Below are 13,706 nucleotides of genomic sequence, written 5' to 3'. Positions count from 1 at the left end.
AATAAAAACATTAAAAGAAGTAAAACAAAATAGAAAACAAATTTAATCTCTTTTTTACAGCATGGGCACATCTTACTCTAAGAGCCTTATCAAACTGCTTCTGGGCATTGACATATTACAGGTGAGACTATGTCCCTTTTTCTGTGAACGTTTGATGGATGTAATTTGTGGTGTATGCTCACGTATAAATGGTTGGAACACAGAGTAGAGTAGGGTTACTTGGAGAATTTGGGTTTATAGTAGCTTACCATACCCTTGTTGCTGAGGTGAGTCTGATAGGGTAATATCTGTGTTTTTGAACTGTGCTGGTTAGGCTAATGCATCTGGCAGTCCCATTTATTCCCTCAGCATCTGATTCTTATTTCTTAAGGCTGCATCCTATGTAACCTATGTACCTTGTAATCCTTGCCCTATTCACATCTGTGTCATTTCCCATTTATTTTTTTAGTTGCTTATGTAACTTGATTTTGCCCTTTTTCTCCTCCTCTCCTTATTAGGCAATACATTGACATTTTTTAAATATCTCAAATTATGCAAATCTATATGCAATGAAGAGTCTCCCTCTCACCCCATCCTCCATTTTTCCTCTTTTCTTCTCCCTTACTGTTAATCCTCCCACACTCTTAATCTCTTCCTTTTCATTGACAATCTTGAATATAATTTAGTTAAAGTATGAGAGCTCTCTTATTCCTCTAAAGAGAAATCCTCTCTTTGTGCAAACTATCAAAGTCTGTATTTCATGGATTAACAGTTATCATATTTAATAATATTTTTGATTATCTGGTTATTTTAATTTTTTCTTGATAGCAATTTTTCAGTTTTTCAGGAGATAAATTATTGAGAAGTCTTTGTATTCCAACAGATTATATTCAAAATATAGACAGTATTCATTTGGACAGTCTTATGAAAAAGAGGATATCAATTTTAGTGAGGTCTTTCCTCTCAAAGCTCTGGTTGGAAAGGGAATTCTAGCTAAATTTACATTCCTGTTGTGTATTTGAGATCATCTCCTAACTCGATGTGTCTTCTTTTTTAGCCTGCCATTATCAAAACCTTATTTGAGAAGTTGCCAGAATTTCTTTTTGAAAAGTAAGTGGAGGTATTCTGGAATGCCCAAAGTACCTTGGTGTACTTAAGTTTTTCTCTGTAGAGGTTACTCTGAATCATCATTGGTTTCTTTGAAGGTCATATTTATCAAGACGTCAGGTTCTTAAATTACTACTAAAATTTTATTGGAATGTCTTTGAAAATCATCTATTAATATGACTTAATAAAAATAATTGGGATTATTTTAAAAAGTATTTTTAAAAGGTATTTTTAAAGATACCTTTTAAAAATAGGCTTATTGTTAAAAGTAAATATTACATATGCTCATATATGCATGGATTATCCCTAGAAAGATACACAATAAACTGGTAATAGTGGTTTTCTTCAAAGAGGGGAGCCAAAAGGCTGGGGTCAGATATTCTCTGAATACTGTTCTTTACCTTTTTAATTTTGTAGTATATATGTACTACCCATTTTTAAAAATTACTGTGTTTTTTAGAAAAACGAACAGCCTAATAGAAAAGTAGACAAAGGTCACGAACAGACAATTCACCAAGAAAAAATACAAGAGCATCAAACATTTAAAAAGTGCAGTTTTGTTAGCAAAGATATAAATTTAAAACAATAAATGCATTTTTTCCACTCTGAAAGGGTCTGTCTTGTTGAATGTAATGAATAGGCATGCTCATACATTGCTAGTGAGCATATAAATCAGTTCAATCTTTCATTCTGAAGAGCAACAGGTTTTATGTGTCAAAACCTTACATTTTGTATACCCTTTGATCCTAATGCCATGTCTCCTAGTTTATCCTAAGATAATAACTGTCAATGAAAACAAACATGTAAGAAAATGAAAAATTTTAAACATTTCATTTTAAAATGAAAAATTATAAACAACTGAGATGTTCAAAAATAGAAATATCATGTAGATATTAATAATTATAAAGAGGACTGTTGAATACCATACTTCAATTGAAAAAAGTAAACCCAGGTTACAAATCAGCATTTATAGTTCAGTATTTTGTTAAAAAAAAGATATATATAAAATATACATATGCATATTAATAGTCTGCATTTCTGGCATGACAGGATTATAATCATTTCTATTTATTCTGGTTTTTTTTTTTTTTTTTTTTTTTTTTTGAGACAGGGTCTCACTCTATTGCTTGGGCTAGAGTGTAGTGGCATCATCATGGCTCACTTCACTGCAACCTCAAATGCCTGGGCTCAAGTGATCCTCCTGCCTCAGCCTCCTGGGTAGCTGGGACTACAGGAGTGTGCCACAATGCCCAGCTAATTTTTTTCTATTTTTAGTAGAGACAGGGTCTTACTCTTGCTCAGGCTGGTCTTAAACTCCTGAGCTCAAGTGATCCTCACACCTCGGCCTCCCAGAGTGCTAGGATTACAGGCGTGAACCACCACACAGGCCTCTTTATTCCTTTTTTTTTTTTTGAGACAAAGTCTCACTCTGCTGCCCGGGCTAGAGTGCCGTGGCATGAGCCTAGCTCACAGCAACCTCAAACTCCTGGGCTCAAGCAATCCTTCTGCCTCAGCCTCCCGAGTAGCTGGGACTACAGGCATGCGCCACCATGCCCAGCTAATTTTTTCTATATACTTTTAGTTGTCAGTTAATTTCTTTCTATTTTTTAGTAGAGACGGGGTCTTGTTCTTGCTCAGGCTGGTCTTGAACTCCTGATCTTGAGCAATCCTCCCTCCTCGGCCTCCCAGCGTGCTAGGATTACAGGCATGAGCCACTATGCCCGGCCTCTTTATTCCTTTTTAATATGTGTTTTTTCAAGGTTCTGTGTATAATGATAATAAACTTGAAGGTTTACTTTTAGAAAGTCATGTTTTAGCTGAATGGCTGTTGCTAGATGCCTTGTGTTGTGGCTAAAGCTTTTTTAGTTAAGATGGCTTCCGTAAACAAGGACCAAGACTGATGTCAAGAAAAGGAGCTGGAGGTGCTCCAAAACTTTAGACATAAGAGGTTGGGAGGAAGGTGGAGACTATCATTTTGGCAGAAATAATAATTGAGCCAATGTTTTGTCATCCACAAATGGTTTTCAATACTTTCATGAACATAATCCAATTTAACCTCTGTGTTTCCTTAGCAGTATATGCTTGCCTTTTTAGTACCTGTTGCACTGATATAATTGGTTTCTTACCTTTTAAAAAATATTTGTCTTATTCAATTTTTTTTTAGAGACAGAGTCTCACTCTGTTGCCCAGGTTGGAGTGCAGTGGTGTGATTATAGTTCACTGCAGCCATGAAGTCCTGGGCTCAAATGATCCTCCTGCCTCAGCCTCCCAGGTAGCTGGGATTACAGGCACGCACTTCTGTGCCTTGCTCATTTTTTTAAAAAAAATTTTTATAGAGATGAGGTCTTGCTATTGTTGCTCCAGCTGATCTCAAACTCCTGGCCTCAAGTGATCCTCCTACCTTGGCCTCTCAAAGTGCTTATAGATGTAAGCCACCATACCTGGCCTCAATTTTTAAAGATTATCTTTGTTATCTTTCTAAAACTTACTTATATTATTATTAAGAGATATTATCTAGTCCTGTCTTCCCTTCTGTCTAAACTTTCCTTGATGTAGCCGTTGTTAACAGTTTAGTGCATCTTCTTCCAGACATCTTTCTCCTGCATTTTTTTGGTATCACTTGTGTGTCTAGCACAGTGCCTGATGTAAAGTAAGTGTTCAGTAAATGTTAACTGAATGGCTGAAATATTTTGTGCAGGGTTACTGCTTGTTGTTATATAAGTCAGAAAGGCTAACATCCTTGTCTTCTCTTCCTAACATTTCAGGATGACCAGTGATGGAATCAACATGCCTCGACTAATTATCAGTCAACTAAAATGGCTTGACAGAGTTGTGGATGGCAAGGTAGCCTTTGGGACTTTATCTATCTCTTGAATTTTATTTATTTATTTGAAGCTAGGTCTTGCTCTACATCCAGGCTGGAGTGCAGTGGTGTCATCATAATTCATTGTAACCTCAAACTCCTGGGCTCAAGTGATTCTCCTGCCTCAGCCTCCCGAGTAGCTGGGACTACAGGCACACTGTACCACGCCTTGGTAATTTTTGCATTTTTTTTGTAGAGGTAGGATCTCGTTTTTGTTCAGGCTGGTCTCAAACTCCTGACCTCAAGCAATCTTCCCACCTCAGCCTCCCAAAGTGCTAGGATTACAGGCATGAGCCCTTGCAGCCTGCTGTATCTCTTGAATTTTAAGAATATGTTTTCTACACTTAGTGAAGCTTTTGGAATTTGTAGGATTTTTTTCCTTATTCTAAACATAAAATTCCTATTTTTCCATTCATCCCTTTCACAATTTGAAAATCATGGGTATTTCACTCTTTAAATTTCTTTAGAAGTTTATCCCATTACGAAGATTAGATATAATTTCTTAAAATAAATCAAATATTTGGAAAACAATTCATTAGTTTTTCAAAGTACAGAGATTGCTGTGTTTATTTCTCAAAAGCAGTGAGAAGCCAAGCCATCCTACTTACATTTTAATTTAATTACATATTGGGGAAAATTACAGGACATTTTTCCAATTATCTGTTTTGTTATTAAACACTGTGGTAAAGTTGAATCTGTTTTGAGTTTATTGCTTGAGGCCCATTTCTTTTTAGTTTTATTTTTTAGAAACAGAGTGTTGCTCTGTTGCCCAGGCTAGAGTGTAGTGGTATTGTCTTAGCTCACTGTAGCCGTGAACTCCTGGGCTCAAGTGATCCTCCTGCCTTAGCCTCCTGAGTAGCTAGAACTACAGGCATGTGCCACTGTGCCTGGCTACGTTTTTTTGTTGTTGTTTTGTTTTTAATTTTTTTTTTTTTTTTTTAGCGATAGGGTCTCTCCATGTTGCCCTGGCTGGTTTAGAATTCTTGGCCTCAAGCAATCCTCCTGCTTCGGCCTTCCAAAGTGCTGGGACTATAGGCATGAGGCACCGTACCTGAACTCTTTTTAGGAATTCTTGAAATCATTTTTGTAATTTTTGGCAGACATTCCAAGGCTAAATCTTTATGTGGAAGAACATGAGTTTTGGAGTCTCATCTGGGCTGGAATTTTTGAGTCTACAACTTAACTTATGTATCCTTGACCAACTTGTATACTCATGTGTAAAAAAGGGGAATTGTCACACAAACTCCATAGAGTTGTTAATGTTAACAGAAGTAAAGTATGCTGGGAGGCTGAGGTGGGTGGGTCATTTGAGCTCAGGAGTTTGAGACCAGCCTGAGCAAGAGCAAGACCCTGTCTCTACTAAAAATAGAAAGAAATGATCTGGACAACTAAAAATATATATAGAAAAAATTAGCCAGGCATGGTGGTGCATGCCTGTAGTACCAGCTACTTGGGAGGCTGAGGCAGGAGGATTGCTTGAGCCCAGGAGTTTGAGGTTGCTGTGAGCTAGGCTGACGCCATGGCACTCTAGCCCAGGCAACAGAGTGAAACTGTCTCAAAAAAAAAAAAAAAAAAAGTAAAGTATGTAACAGATCTATTAGAAATCTACTCTACGTTTTTTTTTTCTATACAGCATCTCTGTGAAATTTTCTGAGTCAGTTGCCTCTAAATTTAGGATTTGAACTTGAGTCTATAGTTATATTGTACACAAAATAATTTCAGCTCTGTGTTTCATGAGTAGGAAATCTTTCTCTGTTCTGGGTAATGTGCTATAATTCTAATAGTGTCTTATACTGCAGGACCTCACCACCAAGATCATGCAGCTGATCAGTGTTGCTCCAGAGTACCTGCAGCATGACTTCATCACCAGCCTACCTGAGATCCTAGGGGATTCCCAACATGCTGATGTGGGGAAAGAACTCAGGTTGATAAGCGCCCTGTCACCATCTAAGCAAGGTTTCACTATGGGAGTTTTATCACTGCAGTATGCAAAAAGTAGTAATGTGGTCCTTTGTATATAAAAACAGGATGATACCTATCTTCCATGGGTAGAGTATGAGCTCTGACTTGTTTTTCTGATATAGGTATATATTTTAATAGACCCATCTACTTTTTAAAAATGGTATACCTATTATAAGCATGAAGTCTGGCTTAGGATTGGGTATATATATTTGGTCAATGGAGAACTTGAATATGATTTCTTTGTTTTATTAGCATTTTCTCCAGGGGGCCCTCAATACTGACTGCACATAAAAATCATTTGTGGAGCTTATTAAACATATACATGCTTTGGGTTCCTAGATAATTCATTGTAATGCATATCCCTGCTTCAGACCCATTGCTGAGACCCATTGCTTACTGCCATTCACGTGAAAAATAGTAATTGGTAGGACAGTATTTAAGAAGAGGAGAACCATAAGTAATAATGTTTCTGTTTTAAAGCAACTTTTTACTTGTCCTTGAAGTAGTTATAAAAATTCAGTTTATAATACTGCCTTTTCTATAGTTGTCTGCAAAACTACTACCAAAAGTGTCCAGTGATTTCTTGCCTTTATGCTTTTGGACAGGATTCTTGCTCTGGGTAGAGCACTGTACTACCCACTTTGTCTGCTTGATGCCAGCTTGTCCTTTTTTATAATCTTCTCTTAGAATCCATCACTGTCTTTCTCACTACTGTGTGCTCCTGTGGCACCCTGCACGTATGTCTTTCATACTTGTTACACTTCATTGTAACTGTTTTAGTTTTTTTTTCCCTTTTTTCTGGGAAGAGTATATATCAAACTCAATAGTGGTGGCCTTTGGGTAGTAGGGATTGTGAAGGAGGTCTTCTTGTTTCTACTTTGTTTGTTGTTTGAATTTTTATAATGAGCATGTATTGTTTTTTGTAAACAAAGCAGTTTTTAATGAAATATACTATAAACAGTAACTTAATGGGAACTAAATGTATCCTCTCTTCTCACACTCTATTGAGTGATTTTCTCATCATTATCTGCCTTGCTCTGTTCAAACTGGTACATAACTTTTCTTTTTCCACCATTCACAGTGACTTACTGATGGAGAATACTTCACTCACTGTCCCTATCCTGGATGTCCTTTCTAGCCTCAGACTTGACCCAAACCTTCTCTCTAAGGTAGGAAAGATTCTGTTTTCCAGAAACAGAGCCAACATTCTGACCTCCTGGAGCCAATGTTGGTCAGTCATTGTTTTGGGAGAAGTCATTGGTAATGAAAATTTCATTATGAAACCATACTGAATGACATTTGATATCTTTTTCTTCTTTTCAGTGTGTTGCAGATGTTAATCTATGATAGATTTGCAGGTCTGTTTTTAAAAAATAAGTTGTAGTGGAAATCTTCTATATTGCCTGCGTATTAACTACTCCATAGGAATAACACTTTTTTAAGTTTTCCTTTGGCTAGTTGAGAATTCAGGCTCCAAATTGTAAGATAACAACATTGTCACACATTTATCATCTGTCTGTTTTTAAAGAAGCTGTGGTGTTAACAGCTGCAAGATTGTAATTTGGGGGAAAGTAAAAGGAGATGTTTTTCTTCCTAAATTACAAGCGGGAAAACTGAGTGAGAGAAGTGATTTTTCTAATTTTAAGGTTTTTGTGCTCTTTATTTTTAGGTCCGCCAGTTGATGATGGGTAAGCTGTGTTCTGTCAGATTGGATGATTTACCTGTGATAATCAAATTCATTCTTCATTCCATAACAGCCACGGATGCACTTGAGGTATGCTATTATTTCCCACCAAACCTAAAGATACATTGGGATGAATTGTGTAAATTAATAAGTTCCAATTGCTCTTCTCTGGCCCCGGACTAATTGATAATGCTGATTAATCCAGATAACATTCAGGAAAGAGAATGGAGCTACTGGTTAGGTTGACTATTCTATATTAGCTGCTACAGGTTATATCTGCTGTGTAGTAAGTCTGTGTGGTACCTCAGGGAATTCTGGAATTTTGAGTGTGACACGCTATACTTCCATTAGCTATTCTCATTTATTCTTTTTCAAAATGCCTTATCCAGCATTTCAAATTTTTTCTTGGATTGTGCCTATCCATTATGAATGAGCAGAACACATAGTTAATATTTACTTTCTGCAGGTAATTTCTGAGCTTCGGGAGAAGTTGGATCTGCAGCATTGTATTTTGCCATCACGGTTACAAGCTTCCCAAAGCAAGTTGAAAAGTAAAGGACGACCAAGGTATAGAGCTGAACAGTTGCCACCCTTTTTCTTGCATAGGTAAAATTTTCTGACATTTGTCCTAAAGTCAGGACAGTTAAAGTTTAATACTTATAACTATAAGTAATGGTAGTAATATTACATATACATACATTACCACATGGTTTTTTAAATTCTGTATGTGCATGTATATATGTGTATGTGTGTCTGTTTTCTTAGCCATTCAGATAAATCCCAAATAAACTGCAGTACACATTTATTAGCCATCTTGTACATGAGATTTTGACTTACTCCAGGGAACATAGCAAGCAGGAGTCCATATCTTGTAAGTTCTTTTTTTGGTGGGTAGAAGAATAATTTTTTTCCCCTTTGCTATTCATAGTTATTCAGGAAATCAAGAAAGCAGAGGTCAAGACTGTGTTATTCTCCTCTTTGATGTAATAAAATCAGCCGTTAGATATGAGAAAATCATTTCAGAAGCCTGGATTAAGGTGAGTGACATGTTTGGATGTAGCAAGGAGAAAATGGGTGTGTCAAGGAGGAAATGGGAGGCAATCAGTGACAGACGTGTAAGTAAGGTAGTATAGGTTGAAATAAAAGTCTTAAAAATCATTTAAGTAGGCCGGGCGCGGTGGCTCACGCCTGTAATCCTAGCCCTCTGGGAGGCCGAGGCGGGTGGATCGCTGGAGGTCAGGAGTTCGAGACCAGCCTGAGCGAGACCCTGTCTCTACTAAAAATAGAAATAAAAATTATCTGGACAACTAAAAAAATATATATAGAAAAAATTAGCCGGGCATGGTGGCACATGCCTGTAGTCCCAGCTACTCGGGAGGCTGAGGCAGTAGGATCGCTTAAGCCCAGGAGTCTGAGGTTGCTGTGAGCTAGGCTGATGCCACGGCACTCACTCTAGCCAGGGCAACAAAGTGAGACTCTATCTCAAAAAAAAAAAAAAAAAAAAATCATTTAAGTAGAAATGGTAGATGATGGTTGCCAGATGGGCAGATTGACTCTCAAATAACAGGGCGTGCTGAATAAGGCTAAATGTGTTCCACTCTGTGTCATAATATTTTTGTGACCCTTATTTTTCCAGGCAATTGAGAGCATTGACTCAGTGTCTGAACACAAGGTAATGTTCATGTACTATGCATTTTATATAAGGCTAACTTGCCCTCTTGCTTTTTTTTTCTCCTTCTCTCCAGTCATCCTGTGTCCTCTGTAGTTGCTCTAATAAACATTAGCTGTTTGAGGAAGATGATCTGAGGGGTGACTTGCCAGATGGTCTGCTCCCACTCATTCTTTTTCTTTTTTTTTTTTTTTAACTAATCCTGTGAAAGATTATTCTACTCGTTAATGCTGGTAATAAAATAAGCCGACAGTATCCACAAGGGGAAATTTTAACATTCTAAACAAGTACCAAAATGTAGTCAAAGAGGCCAAGTCCCCAGGGATGAGGAGGTGGAGAACATAACCACCTGGGTCATGAGTCAGGTCTCTGTATACATCTGGTTCCCCTTCCTCCCACCTCGCACAATGATCAAGGTTATAACATTCTTATTTACTTTGCCTATGTACACCTGACTGGAGTGAATCAAATGGTCTATTACTGTCAAGGTGATGATACTGGATCTTAAGTCTCTTTTAATTCTAGAAATACTTTCTTCTGTCAAAAAGGCAGGTAATTGATTTCTTTTGAAGTTTTTTTTTTTTTTTTTTTTGGTTGAAATCTGTTTTGTGGAATTTTTGTTAGTTGGATTATTCAGTTGTTGGATGACTATCTTAAAAGCTTTTATAATATTAAATAAAACAATAACAAATATCAATAATTTTTTGTGGGGAAAAAAGTAAAATACCCTAACACAACTGTGTTGATTTTTGCAGAAAAATAAATTGGTCGCCTTAGCTGCCTGCATACCTATTTTTACAGATTTGTAATCATTGTATAAATGTAACTTTGTGTTCTGATTTTTTTCCTCTTGACATTTTTTTTCTCCTGTCATAAACATTTTGCATGCTTCTGCATCGTCTTCATTGTCATTTTTAATAGGTATATTCTGTTTTGTTCTAATGAGTCTCAATTTTTGGTGTCTAAGCAAGTGAGCCTTCAATGAAGAGATGTCCTAAGTAATTTGTGTTTTCTTTTTTGTCCTGCTTGACTGTTTAACTTTTTTTTAAAAAACAGATAATACCAACTAATTGGGGAGAAAAACCCACAAGGAATCTGCAAATGCAAAAAATAAAGTTACCTCTCATACTGTGTCCCATTCCTCAGGGATAATCGTCCTCCCAGGTTTTTTTCTATTCATATGCAAGCTGTGTATGTGTGCAAATGCCAGCATACTCACTCTTATACCTATGCATATATATGTTTACACATTGTTTTTATAAAAGTAGAATCTTACTATGATTGTTATTTTGCAGGTAGTTTCGTTTCCACTTCACTATATCAGGAATGTCTCTGTCAAAAAATGTAGTCCAGCTTATTTTTTTTGATGGCTATTATGATATTCTCCAAATGACTCAATCATAACTTAACCTTTGCAATATTATTTTCCTAATAATAATGGAAGTATATCCTGGAGTTGGCAAGTGATTTAATCTTTCTTTCTTTTAATAATTGTGAAGATGTTCAAGATTACTTCTGTAATAATACCACTTTTAGTTATATTCCAACGTTTTCTTAAGAGATACCAGTGGTTAATAGTGGTGATACTTTATTTCTCTGGAAAATATTTTTGAGTTTTGTGAAAATGTAGGTACTGCAAATGAGTATTTTCCATTTTATGTTTTAATGGGAAAAGTTGAGAGCTATTGTTTTGTTGTGGTAAACAGATCTGTTAAACTTTTCATATTGTTTTATATTTATTGACAATAGATTTTTGACCTGGCGATGCTTCTCATCATCTATAGCACCAACACTCAGACAAAGAAGTACATTGAGAGGGTGCTAAGAAATAAGATTCGATCAGGCTGCATTCAGGAACAGTTGCTACAGAGTACATTCTGTATTCATCACTTGGTAAGTGTCAGAGAATCAGACATTAGCCTGAAAGTTATGGAGAGGTCATCTTAACCTTTTCTACCTAGTGTGGGAGTCTTAACAACACCACTTTGCTTCATTTGATCTTTGACAGGGGGCTTAATATATTTTAAAACATAGTAAGATTATTACTTACCTTGATTGAAACCTTACGATGTAAATAAATCTACCTAAGATTGGTTTTCACCTTTTTACTAAAAAGGTCACAAAATTGGTTCATATCGAACTTATTTGACTCACACCCCCAATTTTTTTAAATAAGAAATGTTTTAATCCAGGTCTTCTGATTCCATACAGCATAACTTCATTTTTATTTTTTAATTAAAAATTTTTTAGAGACGAGGGTCTTGCTATGTTGCCCAGGCTGGCCTTTAACTCCTGGGCTTAAGGGGTCCTCTTGCCTCATCCTGCCTAATAGCTGGGACTACATAGATGCCCAGCTATAACCTGATTTCTAATCTAAAGTGGAAGGCTTTACAGCTCCCATGTAAAATTTCATGCTGTTATTTCAGCTCATTGTTCAAGCCCATTGAGACTTTGGAGTCTTCATTTTACATCAGTTATTTAAGTTGTCTAGCCCTGTGTGATTTGCAGTTTTGACAAATTTGTCTTCTGTATCCTGTTCTAAGTAGTTTATAAAAACTCTGAGGAATGCTGGTGGAAACAAACAGGAACCTACTGAACCATTCAGTAGAATGAATTTGGCCATTCAGCACTGTGAATCTTGAGTGATGATTCGTCTTGAAATGTAAACCATTTCAATTAGAATTTTGTAAGCTGGGAATAGTGTTTTGACACTGAATATTGAGGCTATTAACTGTTTAGAACTTTTTAGAAAACTGAATGGGTCAGTGGTTTGGGGCTTGGCTTAGAAACTAATCAGAATATGTAGTTGGGTCTCAAGATTTTATGTTTAGTAATGGATTTGATGTCTGCATTATATTATTTTGCAGTCCTTTCTGTGTTTATTTCTTATAATAATCTTTGTTTTGAGGTGTAATTTTCCAGGTGGCAGAAACCAAATATAATTTTTCATTGCATTTTTCTCAGTAAAGCATTATACCGAGTTTAGTGTGTAATATAGGTTTTTTAAAAAAATTATGATGGTATTGGTAAAGAGCTGGACTTTATTAACTGGTTATTTACTCTCGATCCATCAATGTCTATCTACATAGCATTATTCATAGGACGTGATCACTTCTCATTTATTTATTTATTTAATTTATTATTTTAAAAAATCTGGTATGTAAAGAACTTCTTGATTGTCTTTAAAAGAAATCAGTTTAGTTAATATTGAACCTTATAGACTGATCTCAAATCATAATCAAGGCAGAGCTTTTATGATTATGCTTTCCAGGGGAAGCAATATAATTGAGTGAGAAAACTGGAATTTAGAGGCTCTGGCTTCTAATCTTAAACTGGGCAGATAGAAACAGTACTATTAGGCTTTTAATTTAACTTCTTTGAATTCAAGGTCAATTTTTATCCATATGTGTAATCCCATTAATCCTGAGAGAAAACTCAGAATGGTGAAGGATTATTCTGAGTAAAAGAACGATTAAGATTCTTTAAGTTAAAATGAACATTGGGGAAAACTCTGACATCCCAAAAGTGTAAGCATTTCTTAGGTTTTGTAATAACTAAGTTTTTCCCACAACTTCTTTTCTTTCTCTCCTCTTCCCCACTCAAGGTTCTTAAAGATGTTTGTCCATCCATTCTGTCGCTGGCTCAGAGCTTATTTCACTCCCTAGACCAGAGTATAATTTCGTTTGGCAGTCTTCTATACAAATATGCATTTAAGTTTTTTGACACTTACTGCCAGCAGGTATGTTGAAATATATATTTTGGCAAGGAGGGAACAGGGAAAGGGAAAATGGTCTGATGTTTATTTCTTGTTGGTTAGAAGGCATTGGAGGGGAAAAAATTCTGAACTGGGGCTTGGGAATGTTCAGTTCTAGTCTCATCCTGGTAAAAAGAGATTGGACCGAAGAATCTAACTCTGTGTTCTAAGCTCTAAAATTCTCTGAGTCTAAAATTAAGGTCCAGATCCAGTCTAGTTCAACTAAACCCGGGCTTTAAAGGGCTGGGCTTATCAGGTAGTTTCCACAGTACAGGAATGGCAATTAAATTTAGCTGTAGAAAATCAATTTCCTGTTGATCTAGAATTGTTCTCTAGGAAAAACTATGGTGAAAAACAAATGAATGAGAAATGCTTGAGGGCCTAACCCTATTCCCATGAACATGAGACACAAAATTTAATAGCACATATCCAGAGAGTGAGGACTGTACTTGCGGAAAGTGTTTATGAAAGCAAGTAAATAACAAAGTATCTTATTTTATATTTTTATATATACTATATCTATTCTTAACAATTTTAAAACACATTTGAGTGGAACTTTTACAAATTAAGATGTGTAAAACGTTTTAAATATTTAAAGCAGAGCAGTAGATTCAGCCGACATGAACTAGCTATTGCAATTGAGAATATAATTCTGTTATGACTGTCTTACAGAGCAGCAGTTTAAAGG

At 36.1% G+C, this 13,706-nt stretch overlaps 1 protein-coding gene across 5 annotated transcripts in view; it reads left to right on the top strand.

The window, feature by feature from the left end:
- Positions 1–13,706, top strand: part of FANCD2 (FA complementation group D2) — a 51,890-nt gene that overhangs the window by 5,412 nt on the left and 32,772 nt on the right. For 4 of the 5 annotated variants that reach the window (XR_006729773.1, XM_045529741.1, XM_045529740.1 and 1 more), the window contains exons 6-16: positions 61–121; positions 1,037–1,089; positions 3,852–3,930; positions 5,749–5,873; positions 6,993–7,080; positions 7,581–7,685; positions 8,062–8,162; positions 8,524–8,632; positions 9,232–9,267; positions 11,014–11,157; positions 12,869–13,003. Coding sequence is in view for 4 of the 5 variants with exons in the window: in XM_045529741.1 (XP_045385697.1) it covers positions 61–121; positions 1,037–1,089; positions 3,852–3,930; positions 5,749–5,873; positions 6,993–7,080; positions 7,581–7,685; positions 8,062–8,162; positions 8,524–8,632; positions 9,232–9,267; positions 11,014–11,157; positions 12,869–13,003 (1,036 nt within the window). In the remaining variant the exon portion in view is untranslated. Of the gene's footprint in view, positions 1–60; positions 122–1,036; positions 1,090–3,851; positions 3,931–5,748; positions 5,906–6,992; positions 7,081–7,580; positions 7,686–8,061; positions 8,163–8,523; positions 8,633–9,231; positions 9,268–11,013; positions 11,158–12,868; positions 13,004–13,706 lie in introns of those variants that run through there. The other variant, XM_045529743.1, reaches the window with a different exon arrangement.

The sequence above is a fragment of the Lemur catta genome, chromosome 18 (assembly GCF_020740605.2).
Source record: "Lemur catta isolate mLemCat1 chromosome 18, mLemCat1.pri, whole genome shotgun sequence".
Classification (NCBI taxonomy): Eukaryota; Metazoa; Chordata; class Mammalia; order Primates; family Lemuridae; genus Lemur; species Lemur catta.
Note: the sequence above shows the minus strand (reverse complement) of the source record. Positions and strands in the feature narration are given on the sequence as shown.